The 17326-nt window shown below is 40.3% G+C and overlaps 1 protein-coding gene across 3 annotated transcripts; it reads left to right on the forward strand.

The window, feature by feature from the left end:
• Positions 1–2117: 2117 nt before the first annotated feature.
• SPRY1 (sprouty RTK signaling antagonist 1) lies at positions 2118–8971 on the forward strand. 3 transcript variants are annotated; one of them, XM_069492918.1, is made up of 2 exons: positions 2118–2255; positions 6742–8971. In XM_069492918.1, the coding sequence occupies exon 2, from the start codon at positions 6797–6799 to the stop codon at positions 7754–7756; it is 960 nt and encodes a 319-aa protein (XP_069349019.1). In that variant the 5' UTR covers positions 2118–2255; positions 6742–6796; the 3' UTR covers positions 7757–8971. The 3 variants fall into 3 exon arrangements, with proteins under 3 accessions (XP_069349019.1, XP_069349017.1, XP_069349018.1); XM_069492916.1 differs by lacking the exon at positions 2118–2255 and adding an exon at positions 3819–3882; XM_069492917.1 differs by lacking the exon at positions 2118–2255 and adding an exon at positions 4542–4909.
• Positions 8972–17326: the final 8355 nt, after the last annotated feature.

Here is a 17326-nt window from a genome sequence, read left to right on the forward strand (position 1 = left end):
TACATTGTTTTTCCTTTTTAGAAAAATTTCATACTCCAGTTATCCATTTGTTGCCAAGGTACACTGTAATTAAAATTACTAAATCAAGAATAATGTATATTTTAAGCTAAAAATTTAGAATTTCTACAAAGTCTTATAGTTGTAGGCAATCAAAAGGAGAGGCAGATTTCATTACATGTCTTCTAGATCCAAGGTGACAAGGCTATATTTATATTTATTTGTCATGTAATATTTAGAGAAAAATATGAGTTCAATTTAGTGTTAAATGATGTAAAGGGTCATTGATCAACTTTGCACAACATATTTGATTTCTTAATAGCACTTGACCCATGATGCTGGTGTTTTAGATAAAATCTCATAATTTTATATATTATTGTAATTTTAAATACTTAATCTCATGAAAAATTGTTTTAATACATCTCTGGTTGAAATAGTTTGAAGTGTATCTGTAATAGAAATCTTTCAAATATATTTTTGTAGGATTTATGAAAGTAGAATGTTCAGTGCTCCCTCTCCTGGTTTTATCATATTGGTGAACTGACCTCTCATCCCAAAATTGTGATAATAGCTAAGAAAACTATTTTGAAGAATGAAGTAAGATACTCCGATGTGACATTCTATTTTTGATTTGACTATTCCAAAGACATTCACAAGGAACCTATCCATCATGAGTAAAACTTCATTCATCACAAAATCTCATGAGATCTATAAAAAAATAGAAAATATATATAATAAAATCAATTTTATGCTTTTAAATAGCCTATTTTAATACAATTCATAATATTAAGGGTGAATATGTGGTTTCTTGGCTTCGTTCTCATTCTATATTATTTTCTAGTGATTTTTGTTGTTCTTCTTCTTAACTATGCTATAGGTTCCTTAGAGGCAATTCCAAACACAACTTTAATTTTTGAAAGTGCTCAGATAATTGAAAATCTAATATGTATGTGAATATATGTATATATATATGTGTGTGTATATATATATATATATATATGAAGTTTCAACAGATTCATTTGCTATTGTAAAGGAGATTTTAAAAAATTACTTTGAACTGAAAATTTCCCTACTCACATTTATATATGACTTAGATTTTAGAATTTTGTTTTTGTTTGTTTTGCAAAAGACTTTAAGCTACTTCTGATATGTAGTACTTGGAAAAATAATTTCTTTTTACTAACCATAAACTATAGTTAGTAAAAAGTTTTCAGTTTTTAGGTACCTTTTAAAAGTGTCTATAGAACCTTAAATTTCACATATAATTATCCTCACTACAGATGAACTACATGATTTTGATGATAAATGTCTAAAATCCCATAATATGTAAGAAAGCAAAAAGCAAGTTTCCTAGTTATTAAAGTGGTTTTTCAGTGACACATCACGTTGAGAATTATAAAACTTCTTAGTAAATTTTTTCATTTTAATTAATTGCCTTTTAGTTGATTTTTAATAATAAACAGGTTGGGGTTTTTTGCAGAATTATACAAATTTATTATAAAATTGAAGAAATTTTGGATTTTTTCATGTGATTGATTTTTGGGAAATTATATCACAAGCCAAGATAAACCAATTATTTAAAAATCTATAGCAGGAATTTCACCTTTATGACACATCTTTATATTACATTTGTAGTAAGGAGTGCCACCTTTTGAACTTGGAGATTTCACATATTCTGAACTGTTTTAAATAGGAACTGTAACGTTATGTACGTATCTTTTTTGTATCAATATGCGTTTTCCTTCTAGTTGATCAGAAGTAATGGATTGGCATACAATTTGTTTCATCTTTTATTCTTCACAACTCTTTTCCAAGTCAGCTTTAAGGGTGGAGTCCACCAATCCTTTTAATTCAGATCAATAACTAAAAACTGATAACTAAATTCGAATGTTTTCCTTTATGATAAACTGCATTTGCAGAATTTTTAGAGGCAATCCCGAAGATTTAGAGGATGTTTATTACACGAGTCTATAAGGAAATGTATAAACGAAAGAGGAAACGACAGTTGAGGAAATCCTGTTCCAGGTTTTCGGGCAGCCCGTGTGATTGACACATGATATCACTGGAGGCGTGTCCTAGAGTGGAGGTGGAGGTGGAGGCGAGTAGCTGAAATTCTGCGGAGCCGGAGTGGGATCCCTCTGTAAAGCACGCAGTGGTTTGCAGAGCGATAGCGGCAGACAGAGCTCCCTGTCCTGGATAAGGAACAACTGCAGTCGCTGTAAATGTGCCTGAAAAGCAATTTCCAATCATTGCATTAGGTAAGAACCGTTTTCCTTCCTTTCATTCCGTAGACGTTTTAGGAAAGATAAGGTGAGAAATGTTGGCTTTTCCTAGGAACTGAACATTTCTTTGAACTCGTTTTAGAGCTAAGATTACTGGTTGCATTTCAAAACACCAGTAGCATTCCCACTGCTAAAACTAATGCTCTTAAAGTAAATGCTATCGCTAAAAGAAAAGCAGGGTCCCTTTCACCTTTTTTTCTTAACAGAACAGTAACAAGTTTAAAGTCTGAAACGATCGAATGTGTGAAACACAGGGCCGTTTATGCCGAAGAGGGGCTGGCACTCGGTGTGTGGACCAAACGCGTGTGTGTTTAGGCATTGTTGGCGACCGAATCCCGAGCGAAGCAGTGGTTTAAAACCTGAATTTCCCGTCTCTGTGTATTGATTTCCAGTGCGCAGAGGCGTTGCTTTAACGTTGTTTGAAATCCTAGGCACTCGAGAGGCACAAACACTTGGGCAAAAACGTGCAGGACTGCATGTTACTTGGTTCAATGCTGACACGCCGCCTGTGCGCCGGCCTGTCAATCACTGGGAGCAGCAACAGGGAGCACATGGCAGCTGGCTGCGGGCGAGCTGGTGAGCGGCCCGCCCCGCTCCACGCTTTGCCCGGGTGGCGGGGCGCGCTACACGTCCAAGTGCCAGGGAAGAAAGGGAAATTCATGTGTTTCTGTCTCTAATCATCTGGCGCAGGGATTCCGGCCCTGGAGCCGCAAGGTCGGAGGACTGGGAGTGAGCGCTGCCCGGGAGAGGCTGACCTGCCAGCACCGGAGTTCCCGGGGACGCTGTGCCCCCACCTGCCCAGCGTGCGGGATCGGGAAAGTGCCTCAGCCTGTGCGGGGTACAAGGGAGGACGCCCGCCCTGAGAAGGACCCCCAAACCTCGCTCCCTTCATAACCCCCCCCAACCAAAGCTGGTAAAAATAATAATAATAATCCCCACTATCCCCCGACCCGGCAGCGGCGGCCTCGGCCTCGCAGGCACATGCTCCGGAGTCCCACCGGGACCTGCGCAGCTCCCTGACCCGCCAGACGACGCCAGTTCGAGCCCCGTCCCAGGCGCCGCGCAGTCTCGAACGCCCGTGACGTGGATTTTCACTCGTCCGGAGGCCGCCACCCCTTCCTTCCTTCCCTGCGAGGAGTGAGTGATCTGAACTCGAGAAGTACGCTCTTCTGAGCACATCGTGCCAATCAGCTGGCCGGTCACCCTCGCTTCTCTCCGCCGTCCCCTGCTCGCTTTTCTGAGAGACGCCAAGAGCCCTCCCGAGAGGATTCTTTTTTAAAACCGGTTCTTGGAAGGGGGGTGCCGGACAAAAGCCCCAGAGGTGGATGTTCCTGAGCCGCCCGGCGAACGCGAGCTGTGAGAGATCTTTGCCGGGCAGCGCGGAGTCGCGGGAGAACTGCCCTCCGCAGCCGGAAGGGGGCCGCGGGGAGCGCTCCTGCCCGGCGGCGGCGGGGGCGGGGGAGGCCGCAGGCCGACTCGCCGCAGCTCCCGCGATGCCTCCTCGTCCTCCCCGCCGCGGTTGATGCGGCGAGTGCACGCCGCCGCCCGCCGCGGACCTGGGCCGGGTCGCACGGCTTGGCCCCCCGCCACCGCTTCGGCCTAGGTGAGTGTGCGCCGGCCGCCCTCGGCCCCGCGGGGGCGGGAGTTGCGCGGGCGGGACTTGCTCCGAGCGGCAGGTGCGGACTCCGCGCAGCGGCGGCCCCGGCCGGGCTCCGGGAGGGGCGGGGGAGAGGGGGGAGGGACGCCGCCTGAGCCGCGCGGCCCCTCCCGCCGCCCCCAGCCTCCCGGGGGCCGCGGCTCCGGGGGCGCTTGGGGCTGCGTGGCGGGGTGGGCTATCTTCCGCGGCTGCGGTCTCACGGTCCCCAGTTGCCTGGAGCGGTGGCCCGGGTTGTCCCCTCGGAGGAACCCTCTACGCGAAAGATGAATTCAAGCCTTTGGGGGTGTACCCGTGGGGGGGGGGGGGCGCTGAGGCACTTCTTGGCCTGTGCCACCCGAGGGCTTTCTGCAGAGGAGTCGGTCCTCAGTTGTGGGAGCGGGAGAGCCCGTGTATGTGTGCGCGTTTGTGTGTGTAGGGAGGCAAACCCCCGGGATTCGCTGGTTACCCCCTCGACAAAGTTAGGCTGTGCCAACGCCAGCTTCAACTTTGTTTTGAGGGCAGTGCAAAGGCGAGGGAGGGGAGAGGGCACTGCCACTTTAAAAGTGGGGAAGTCCGCCCTCCTGAGGTAATGGTAACCTCAGCCTCCTCCCCTCCTCCTGCCGGAGAGAGGGAGAGAGAGAAAACTTGTTTTCATTCATAACTTTTTCCTTTTCCTTCCTCTCTGTCAACTATTTATTCACCGCTCCTCTCTGTGCGGATTGCAGAGGGCGCAGCTCCACTGTCGTAACTGGCAATGTGGCGGTGCTTCCCCGCCGCCCCGGGTTTATTTCTCTCCGGCCCTCGATGAATCAAGCGCTGGCTTTAAAGTATAGACAGATGCTTGCTTATGATCAGCCGGACCGTGGGCTTGCTTTTGGCGCCCGAGTTAACTCTGAAGGCTCTTCATGATTTGTCAGAAACCTTGGTGGGCTGCGCAAAAAGTGTGTTGGAAATCCACGGGGATCCTTAGGATGTGATGGGATTGTCCGAAAAGGTATTCGACTTCGATTCTTGTTTTCTTGGGGAAAACAGTGTGCCCGAGAGCGTGTGAGCTTGTTTGGGGATCGATCGAGGACTGTCACTGCTTGAACATGGGCATTTCTTAGGATCAGAGGTGGTGAATTTTCATTGCTTTTAATTTTGATCTGGCAGCTTAATTTACCAGCCTGCCTGAACTTCATTACAACTATCATTTAGAATGCAAATTTGAATTGCGCCTGTAGTTTTGAGTTACACTGTTCAAATCCTCCTCCACGGTTTTGCTTTTCGTGTGGAATCTGACAGCACTTCGAGATATCCTTTGCTTTCAAAGCACTGGGTTAAAAAGCTCTTTGAGAGGAGCAATGATACTGTGCAGGAGTAACGATTAGACGTTTTTAACAGCCCTTAAGGACTCCAGGACGAACCCCCTCAGCTTATCAATGTGTTTCTCCTCCTGTGCTGAGCAGGTAGAGTTAAGAGGAAATTTGGGAGAGCTGAGTTGTGAAAATAAGGATAACTCCGAACAGTTAACATGTAAGGCATATTCTAGGGACGTTAGTTAATGTAGGAAATGGACTTCATTCTGCTTTATTTGTTAAACCTGTGGTTTTTGGCTCAGTGTTGTAGTGGAGAATGGGCATTTTTGTCTTTTCATTCTTGAATTGGATCAAACTTGTAGACTTTAGAAGGAATTTGTGTGAAAAATATTCTAGTTTACCATTGAATGAAAATGGCAACGTTTTTATGTTTGATAGTTTGTTTTATGAAGAATACGTTATAAATTAGAAATAATTTACTATTAGTATGGAAACACAAATGTTTATTTTTATCAAAATATTAATGTACTTGTTTTATTACAAGAAGCATATTGATTCAGAGTTGGCAATGCTTTTGAAAATGAAGGTCTGTCATTAAATACAGATTTTTAAATTAGAGGAAATACAGATAATTAAAACTGCCAGGATTTCCCCATGCTGCTTTAAAGGCCTAATGCATATTTGTGCATAAAAGTTATCTTGTTATGTGAGTGAGCTCTTATGTGAGCTTTAAAAAAATCATTTCATGATTTCAAATGTGAATTCTCGGTTACAATATTCACATACATTGAATCGTGTGTGTGTGTGTGTGTGTGTGTGTGTGTGTGTGCGCGCGCGCGCATGCGCGCACGCGCTAGTGGCTATGAAACACCAAGAACTGTTGTGTTCCTCATACATTCATTTTTGCATCTCAGATAAATAATGGGTTGCTTTAAAGTCCCGATTGCTGCTGAAAATCACCTTATTTTGAGATTTCATTTTAATGTGGAATCTCAATTTTTTTAAAATGCCTTGATTAATTTTTCATTATTAATCTAATGCCTGTAATAGCACACAAACAGGAAAAAGACAACAACAACAAAGCTATTTTCAATTTTTTAAAAAGTAGAAATTTTCCCTTATGGAAACCACTGATGAGCTTACACTGAGCTTTCTTTACATGAGAGCTATTCCACTGTTTATATTCAATGTTCCCTACCAAGGTATACTCCATTTTAATTATTTGTTAAGTTCACAAACAGGAAGGCATTACTTCCTCTTGATTCTGCTTGTCAAACGTTGGAAAAACTTTCAGTTTTTATGGCATGGGGTCTCTTGCTTACATTCTTCTTCTGTGATGTGGTCCCCAGCCTTTTTTGGAATTGGACTCTGGCCAGGATCCCAGCATCATTGTAATCCTCTGGTGAAGGAGATCATTACTAGGTGGTTTAGGCAATTTGTGACTTCACAGGATTTTTCCCGTCAAAAAATGCTTCCTGTCATTTATTTTTTTCTCTCTCTGTTTTTTTCATCTTTGATTTCCTTTTAGGATTTCAGATGCATGCCAGGTTTCCACTGATTGCCAGAATTTGTGATCACTACACATGGATCCCCAAAATCAACATGGCAGTGGCAGTTCGTTAGTTGTGATCCAGCAGCCTTCTTTGGATAGCCGTCAGAGATTAGACTATGAGAGAGAGGTTCAGCCTGCTGCTATTTTGTCCTTAGACCAGATCAAGGCCATCAGAGGCAGCAATGAATACACTGAAGGGCCTTCAGTGGTGAAAAGACCTGCTCCTCGGACAGCACCAAGACAAGAAAAGCACGAAAGGACTCATGAAATCATACCAATTAATGTGAATAATAACTATGAGCATAGACCTACAAGCCACCTGGGACATGCAGGACTCCCAAATAATGCCAGGGGCCCCATTTTGAGCAGATCGACCAGCACTGGAAGTGCAGCCAGTTCTGGGAGCAACAGCAGTGCCTCTTCTGAACAGGGACTGTTATTAAGGTCACCACCAACCAGACCAGTCCCTGGTCATAGGTCTGAAAGGGCAATCCGGACTCAGCCCAAGCAACTGATTGTGGATGACTTGAAGGGTTCCTTGAAAGAGGACCTGACACAGCACAAGTTCATTTGCGAACAGTGTGGGAAGTGCAAGTGTGGAGAATGCACAGCTCCCAGGACTCTGCCATCCTGTTTGGCCTGTAACCGGCAGTGCCTTTGCTCTGCCGAGAGCATGGTGGAATATGGAACCTGCATGTGCTTAGTCAAGGGCATCTTCTACCACTGCTCCAATGACGACGAAGGGGATTCTTACTCGGATAATCCTTGCTCCTGTTCACAGTCCCACTGCTGCTCTAGATACCTGTGTATGGGAGCCATGTCTTTATTTTTACCTTGCTTACTCTGTTATCCTCCTGCTAAGGGATGCCTGAAGCTGTGCAGGGGCTGTTATGACTGGATCCATCGCCCAGGGTGCAGATGTAAGAACTCCAACACTGTCTATTGTAAGCTGGAGAGCTGCCCCTCCCGGGGTCAGGGTAAACCATCATGATTTTTGGAGGTGGATGGCACCTCCTGAACTTACAGCTTTTAAGTTGTGGCTCTTAAAAAAGATCCTATTAGATACTGGTTTTCTTTTCTTTAGAATTTTTCCCCGTTTCCTACCTTCTCTTTCCCTGTTCCCAAGAGTTGACTCATGGATTTTAGTCTTCTCTTATGGATGATCTTCAGTAAGAGTGGACTGTGAAACTGCACCTGGCTCCCACTTATGGCAAAAGCCTCTGCCATCCACTGGAGAAGAGGGTATTGAGAGCTGGTGGGCTTTTGTGTAGCCTTTTTGTTCTGCAAGCAACTTTTCCAAAGTTGTATACGTGAATATACACCCACACCCAGACTATGGTGATTTAGAGCTGTTTTTGATTGGGTACTGTGGGAGCAGGGAAGTTGGTTTTTAAAGAAACAACTGTTTAATTGCTTAAATAAGCTATGTATTAAATCTATTTCCAGTTAGGGCTATTTTCTTAGCTTTGGACCCTTAAGTAGCATGGGGAATATATTTTTGTTATAACAGAAAAATTTCCTTTAACCACTGCTCTCTCCTTGTTTGTCCCTCAAAGTTCTCTTCCCTCAGTTTTGGCATTATCTTACCCTGGAGATGCCAGGTGTTTCTTTTTTTTCTTTCTTTTTATGTAATTTTAGATTCGCTTTACAATGTACATCTTCACATTGGAGATATATTGGTTGTATCTTGCTCATCTTTAGCTTTCATATTTGTGAAAGACTCAGCCACCTTTCTTCCCTACCCCACGCTCTTCCACCAAATTTTTGTTGTCGTTGAGGGCACTTGGATAACTGAAGTTGATATTTATAGCTGATCAATCTATAGGTGTCACAGAACTATGCTGCCTAAAGTGATCTTGGCTCCTTAATGGTCCTTTTGGCCCCTTGGTTAGTTAACAGCTAATTCTAATCTTTTCTGTGTTTTCATTGCCTTAACCACAAATTGTGGTGCTTTTTGTATATTTTATGTATAAATCACAAAGTTGAATTCTGACTATTTTTAAGACAAAAGTCTGTTAAACTTTTTTATTGTAAAGAATATTTATTATGGGAATCTCTATTATTTTATGATATTTATTGCAAAAGACTGTTGAAATGTACTCATGTCTGAATATAACAAAATATCAACACTTAACAGAAAATAAGGTGACACGAAAGTACATATGTTAACTATAATGCAGAAAATATATTAATTAATGAAACTGTCTCTTGATTTCTTCATTCATTAACCTGTACTATTATGGTGGTTTTTGTTTATTTGTTTTGACTTTTTCTTCCTACACACCCATTTTACTTCTTTCCCTTAAGATATTGAATTTATACACAGATGAGCTCAAATTATGAACTAGATGGAAAGTGCATTAATCAAAATTTTGTAATCCTAACTGTTTCAACAAATGCCAAAGTGAATTACTTTATAAAAGTGACAATTTTTTGTAATATTAACTAAATCACTCCCTACTTTGGCTATTTTGTAAGCATGAGATTTTGTGTATGTCATAGTTTCTTCAAATGGGACGTATCCACAGCGTAAGTTTTAAAAAATGTTTATCTTAACTCTCTTGGGTTAATCAGAAATTAATCTCATCAGCGAGACTTAATGAACTTAGTTCTGTAGACAGGAGTCTCTGGTATTCTCACTTTAATAAAGCATTGTAGAAGTTAGAGTGTACCAAAAGAATAAATAGTTCACATTATGAGAGAGATGTTTTAAAAACATTTCTGTCCATACTTTTTCACTTCCTTTAGTAAGTTTATAATGTGGCCTGACCAAATTACACTTTTTCATGTCCTGTGGAATAAGTAATCTGAGGGCCTAAAACTTTATATGGAAAAAGTAAGTATTTTAAAGCTTATTTTTCAGTCTGGTGAAACTACTACATAGTTAGAATCTTTGGATCTGATAACATTTTTGGTCATAAATATTTAAACTCAGTCTCATTGAGTCTCCCTATGACTAAATGATAATAATTATCTGCATTTGAAAATAAGATGTTGACATAATTTGAACCTAGGTTATCAAAATTCTTAATCCAGCTTTTTGTTTTGGTCAGTCACTCATAGATGATTTGGTTATTAGTTGAGGAGTGTGTATTTGTTCTTTGTAAATAGGCTTTGACTTCGTTTTATGTAGTAGACAGAGTATAATTGGTAGAAATCTGTTTTAATGCTTTCCCATTAAGCCACTAAACCTATTTGTTGGCAGTGTGACATTTGATCCATTTGATCCATCAAATGTCACATTTTCTTTATGCTCTGAAAGCAGGAGGATTTTGAAAGATGAATGTGTTTTGGAGGCTAGGTCATAATCTAGTATTTTAAATTGTGAACTTGAGTATTTTCCTCTCATACTCAAGTTATGTGATGTCATCACTGGACCCTTAATATTTATAGAGTATTTCATTGAGATTTGGCTCCTTAATGAAGTATATAAACAGAGACTCCTCCAAAATGCTGTGGGGTTTTTTTTCTGTTATTGTTCAGACACTTAGTATAACTAAAAGTTGATATAAGAGCTCTCTTTAGCTTCAATAACTAGACTAAGAAGCAATACCTTTTATTGAAAGAAATTTATAACTTTTATGAGAATGAAGTATGCTGTGGAGTTTTTAACTTCTGGCTATATGCAGAATACATTAAAATTAAAACACTGAGATAGTGGTCTGCTGTTTCCAGTGCTGTGTGTGAATTCTGCCGTAATGTAGGTCCGTACTTCGAAATAGCACTAGGTTAGAAGTTTAGATTTCTAACAGAGGCTTGTCAGGTTGCAAAATATAAACACACTTTGATTCAAAACTTGCTCTTTTGTGATGGTTTATAAACTTAGAAAGAAAAAAATACTAGGATGTGTCCTAGCGTGTCATAAGTGCTTGTGAGTCCAAGGCTTTTGAATCTTATTCTGGTCATCTTAAAGTGCTAAGACTTTGAAAGAGTCAGATGGGATTTCTCACAATGCCACTGCCATTTATTTAATACTGCTGAATGAAAAATAACATGTCAAATAGATTTATGTATTCCACACATTTGTCCTTCTTCCCCAACTAGTACAGCTTGACAGAATGGATATTTTTGATAAATGGTTCCTTTGCAGTATATTTTTTGACTGCCACATTTTTTTGTTTCAAAGAAGTCTTATTTAGATAATTTAATTGTGAATAAAACCAATACAGGATTTCTGCAATTGAGTAGTTTCCTGTTAACAGTTTATAAAATGTAACCTAACAGAAAATTGAAATGTAAAAAGTAGACATGTTTCTTTTTGTGAAGGTTTAAGGAAATCTGAAAATATAGTCTAATTATATGGTTTTCAAAATCTGAACCATAGAATATTGCAGGTATTAACTAAAAAAACAAAAATTAAAACCAAAAAATAGTGGTCTTTAAAGTGAAAGGAAATGAGTTAAAAACTAATTATGTTTTTACCCTAAAATTGATATTGGAACAAAATTCAGAGGATTAATTTCCAGGGGATTGATTTAATTTTTGAAATGTCTCCTTTTCCTAAATCTTTCCTTTTTTATAGAGTGATGTATTTCATGGCAAATTTTATATATAGCTCTTTATACAAAAAACACAGTGCCTTTTTGAAACATTGCAATACTGAAACAGAGAAAAAGAGTGTCTAGACACTTCTCATCCTCAGCTCTACCCCACTTCCCACTATACATTTTCTTTTTAACTGTAAGAGAATTTGGTATTTTTAAACATTTTGAAAACAAAACGTTAAATCCTTCTTTTGGCCAAGTGATAGTTTGAAGGCTGTTTTTTTCATTATTTAACTGATTACACATAATCAAAATAGCCATGTATGTACTTATCTGACAGTTACTGATTCTTCTAATATTAGCCATTTGCTATATTTATTGAACACCTACTATGTGCATTATTCTATATACAGTAGAATCCTAGAGCTAGAAATAGATCCCAGAGTATATCTTAATGTTTCTCAACCCTGTATGAAAACAAATAGGTCACTAGTTAAATTAAAAATTCAGAAGTCTCTGTCATAGCTCAGACTACATCAGAAGAATCTTCAGCGGAGGGGCCTGGTATTCTGTATTTTCAAAAAGCTTCCTGGGTGATTTTATCAGGCAACTTTGAAACTGACTTATGTAGCTAGCTGTCTTCATTTTGAGGATGTAGAGACAAAAGCATGGCTTGAGAAGATAAGAAACTGTTCATGATAGCTAGGGCAGAACCAGAACTCTTTCATCTGATATAGATGTTCTTCGTTTCTTAGCAGCCAGCTCGGTGCCTTTCTGCTGCAGCCGTGGTTAGCCTTTACCATACCATTCTCTTTATCAGAAAGTCTTTCCTTCATAATTAATATATTTGACCATAATTTAGGAAACAAAATGTTTTTCTCCATATATTTATCTGCACTTAGCTATCGGGAATAAGTAGCAAGTGACTTCATTGCCATGATTGTTTTTCATACATTAAAATTAACAGCTTAATTTGAAAGCTGAGTTTGTATGTTTCCTCTGGGTTTACATAGTGATAGTAGAACAGATTGATTTAATCAGTTTGTGAAAGGTAGTAGTAACTAACTCTACATCTAGATTTAAGAATTTGTGTGATGGTACTTCTTGCCATTTTTCTGGCTGCATTAGGATTACAGTGATTAAAAAGCTACTTTAAATGTTCATTTTGCATTATTAAGAAGATGATGTCTGGGTAGGGTGTAGTGGCTCACACCTGTAATCCTAGCATTTTGGGAGGCCGAAGTAGGAGGATCCCTTGAGGCTGGAAGTTCAAGATCAGTCTGAGCAACACAGCGAGACCCTGTCTCTACAAAAATATAGAAAATCAGTTGGGCATTGATTGTGGCATGCACCTGTAGTCCCAGCTACTTGGGAGGGTGCGTGAGGCAGGAGGATCCTTTGAGCACAGGAGATTGAGGTTGCAGTGAGCTATGATGACGCCACCGCACTCTAGCCCATGTGACAGAGCAAAAGCCTGTCTCAAAAAAAAAAAAAAAAGAAAAAGACAAGATGATGTCTGTTAGAATCATAGTAGATATGGCAATAATTCTAATTGCAAAAACTATTAGAGAACCTAGAACTGCTGAATTGGATATTTAGGTGAAATACACTGGAAGCATCATTCACCAGGTAGTCTAAGAATCTACCTGGACTAAATAAAATACAATAATAAATAATTAGAATCATAATTTGATGAAGTAAGCATAGAGTCATTATTTTTGTGTAGAAAGAAACTTAAAGGCCATCTAACCCAGTCTTTTTATTTCAGAGATGAAAAATTCAGGTTCAGAAAAGTTAATTGCCTAAAGTCATGATCTAGTAGCCAAAATAAACTTTATAAAAAACTACTTGCTGCATATGTACATGTGATAAATGGCTAGAAGGAAGGAAGGAGAGATTGACTGAGGTAAGTGGGGGTTGAATGAAAGTTTCAGCTTCATTTATAAGTTATAAAATTGAACAAATTTGTTAAAGTACGCTGGATTAATGGTAGTCCACAGCAGAGAAATAAGTGCCGAAAGAACAGAGCCAGACAAAACTAGCTGAGTAGATTTGACATAAGAAAACAAGGTGTGTGTTTGAGAAAACTCAGTTCCAGTTTGGCCAGCAGTGGTTCTCAGCCTTAGCTGTACATTAAAATCTCCTGAGGAAAAGACACCACCACCACCAATGAACAAAAGCCTGTGCCTAGACACCACTTTAGGCCAGTTTAATCAGAATCTCCGGGAGTGGGCCTTGGCTTTTGTTTGTTTTATTAATAAAAGCACCTCAGATGATTGTAAAGCCCAGCCAGTCAAGAGCCTCTGAGTTAGATCATAGGTATGTGTAGGGGAATTGTGGAAGATTAATATAGCAGAGATTAAGATAAGAAAGCCAATTTAGAAGAAGAAAACCAGAGATAGTAGGGTCCTGAACTAGCTTGTAGGTTAGTAGGAATGGAAAGGAGGGGAGTGAATGTGAGAAGTGTTGTAGATGGCAAAGCTACAGGACTTTGTGATTATTTGTATGTGGACTGGAGATAAGGAAAGAATTGAAAATAATATTGAGGTTTTAGACCTAGGCAAATGGGAGAATGGTAGTTCTTTTAAAACACATGGGTGGAATTAGTTTTGGGTATGTGGAGGGGGACAAGTTATGAGTTCTACTGGGCTAAACACTTACAAAGTGCAAGAGGAGTTGCCTGCAGATCATCGTGAACAAAAGTCCAGCGTTTAAGAGAGGTTAGTGATGGCCTGTCTCCACATGGGAGTGAAAGGGGATCTGTAGTGTAGACCCCTAAGGGAAAGAATGGAATTAAAAGCAGGCTAGGAAGAGACCACATTTAGGGAGCAGAGGGAAGATACAGAGCCAATAGATGGTGAGGTGGTCAAAGAAGCACAGGCAACAGAGATTGGTATGTTTTTTAATCTAAAAGCGGAGACTTTCAAGATGGAAATTAGTAATCAAATTTCAAACACTGCAGGGATACCCAATGAAATTTGGTGGGCAGTATTTAGGTGAAACTGTAATGAAAACCAGATTGCATGGGATTAGGAAATGAGTGAGTAGGAAGGACATGAAGGTAACCGCTTTAGGCTATTCATTCTAGAAATTTTGAGATGATAGAAAAATAACGAGGCAGGTAACAGCTGAGAGGATTTTTAGAATAACAGAAATTTGAGCCTTTTTTAGAAAGATGGTAAGAGCAGTTGAGAGGGAGAGAGAGATGGGGCAGAGGGAATAGCTGAAGGAACACAGTCTGGAAGAGGGAGGAGGAGATGGAAGAGAAAACGCAAAGGGGAGCTTTAACCTTGGCAAGAAGATTCTCCCAGTGTAAAGAAAGAAATAAGAGAGGGAAGAAAGAGATATAGTGGAATTTTGAGAGGGAGAAGAGGAAAGTCTGCGCTGTTTTTGGTAAATAGGAAAATGGTGTTCTGTTGATAGTTGAGACATAATTGGTATCACAGAGGCCTAGAATGGCTGGTTACGGGGAATCCTAATGGCAGGGTCAACACGAAAAGAACAGGCGAAGAGTGGTGAGAGAGCTCAAGCTCATAGAGCAGGGAATGTTTTGGGGGCCACCTAGCGCCTTTCAGATTTTATCTAGACATTCCCTAGAACTGGTTAGAAGGCCAGATAAGGCAGAGAATTAGTGTTACCTGGGCCAGTAAGAAATGGGGAATTTTAAAAAGGTCAGAAATTTTTGTGGAGTTGTCTGAGTATTTGCTAAAATGACTGACCAGAAGAATTGGATGAAGGTTCCAGTGAGCATGAGGTCCAGGTTTACTGAGAGTAAACCTGTGAGGACAGCAGAGGACAGAGGAGCATTTCCAAGTGAAGATCTTAGAAAATAGGTAAATGCTGAGGAAACCTGTAGTTTGTGCTGATAGGTAGCTGAGGTGACAGGAGTTAGATTTGGAGCTAAGGATGAAGTGGAGGAGAAAAAAGGAGGCCAATGTGTTAGAAGAGTTGTTAATTGAGGTATTAAAATGCTAGAGGCACATACAGGTGGAGAAAAAAATCTAGAAGCTGGTGTTTATGTTTGGAAAGGATATTTTTAGGAACTTTTTAACTTGTTTTTAAACTAATGGATTATAGATTAATTATGATCTGATAGAAAAATGGAGGATTTCTTAGTAAGGAATAATCTTAATAAGAAATGAACTGGTGGAGTAGAATTTATTACGAATGGGATGTGTTCCGTTTATAGCACAAATGGTCTGTTAACAAAATCTGTAATTAAATAAAGAAAATATCTTCGTGAAAACTGATTGACCAGTCAATCCAGTCAAAACAATGCACACAGCCAAAAGACCTTCTGCTTTCCACATTCCGTTGTTTAAACTTTTGTGTACTTCAGAGGCGCTTCAGAAAGGAAAGAGATTGGGTCCAAGACCTTAGTCCTGTCTACTTCACAGAGTTTGCATGTCGTGGCTTTGCAGTGGAAGCTGTGAGTAAATTTGATTCCTTAACAGAATTACATTTTATTCTTCTGGGCCACCCAGAATCTGCTTTCTACTCTAAATGTAGAGAGGCCTATCTTTCTAAAGAAAGCTGCTGGTGTCAGAGTTATTTACAGAGCATGTGAAGTTTTAACTGGTTACTCTGTGGTTTGTAAAACCTGCTCTTGGAATTGTCTGTAATTTCCCCTTTGTATCTGCCTTTGGCCATTTTTGGGTTTTGCCCTTTAGTACCAGAAACAATTCAATTAGGAAAGATAAAAGAAAAGAAAGATAAAACTAAAATTTATCAGTTTAACTTCTTGTATCTAGTATCTGGAATAGTGATTGTTACAGTAGCGTAGAAGTTCAGTAAATATTTGCTGTTGACTTGCTAGATTTATTCTTAAAAGCTTCAGAGTAAGGAAAGATGCTGAGATTAACAAATGAAGTGAATTTTAGTTTTTGCAGGGTTTTTGATACTGTTTCTAATGTCAACAATATTGGTGATTTTGAGAGAAAGTAATAGTTTGGCTTTGTCGACCATGTGTTCATTCATCCAACAACCACATCTTAGGTGCTCAGCATCCCAGTCTTCAAGCAGTAATTCATAACTTTCTGACAATGTGATTGGTGCTATTATGGGGCCATAGATGGAAGCACTCTGACAGGAGAAAGCTAAATCTGTCTTTGCAAATCAGAGAAGGCTTCACAGAGTAGACTTGCAAGATGAGTAGTAATGCATCAGGTAGATAAAGGAGAGAAAAGCATTTCGGAAAAGTAGAAAGGCATGTTAGTGGGAATGATCATGGCATGATGAGAAAATTGCAAGTAATTTATGATGTTTGGGGTGTGAGGTGCCTGTGGGAAAAAGTGGAGCCAGTCACGAGAAGTGTGAATGTCAGGTTAAAAAGTTTGAGCTCTATCCTGTAGGTGATAGGGAGCCACTGACAGATTGTAATCAGCAGAGTGACATGACCAGATTAGAGTTTCAGAAAGATTCTCCAGGCAGCACTGGGTAGTGCTGATGGACTGGAGGGGGAGGGGGAGAACAGCCAGGTAGTTCGCACAGTGGCTGGAGGTGACTGATGGGTCTGAAAGGAGGGGACGGGCTTGAGCTGACGGCTGGGGCGGATGGCACGGGGGAGGAGCCTCGGGACCCAGCACTGGGCTAACTCATCTCAGGTCATGGAAGGCAGCGACGGCATTTGTGTACATGCAACAGATAAGCAGACCAACATTTTCCACACTGAGCATTCTCCTAATTGTGCACATTTAAGTGTCTTTTCCCCCCAGCCCACGTCTCTCTTGGAACAGTTAATGAGTAATGAAGTGGACAGAAGGCAGGAAGCAAGAAGGCAGAGAAGAGAATCAAAGGCTTTGAAAATCAAACAGAAACTAAGTTATTAATTCATTCTTCCACCCCGACTTCCCAGAGTTCATTGTGTACCCCTCAGAAAAGTGAATTATGTATCTTAACTTCGTTGTCAGAAATACCAAATTCTAGATCTTTAAAATTCCTGAAACTAACCATTTTCTCCCGATTGTCTAGAGCCATTTCCTCCACTGCTCCTCTGCTCCCGACTCAGTCATGACATTTTGAATCATTCAAGTATCACTAAAAAAAATGTTTACAGTTTCAATGTCCTGGTTTTCCTT

Source organism: Eulemur rufifrons, chromosome 18 (assembly GCF_041146395.1).
Source record: "Eulemur rufifrons isolate Redbay chromosome 18, OSU_ERuf_1, whole genome shotgun sequence".
Lineage (NCBI taxonomy): Eukaryota > Metazoa > Chordata > Mammalia > Primates > Lemuridae > Eulemur > Eulemur rufifrons.

Coding starts and splice junctions, on each gene's coding strand:
- SPRY1 (XM_069492918.1), top strand. CDS start 6,797: ATGGATCCCCAAAATCAACATGGCAGTGGCAGTTCGTTAGTTGTGATC.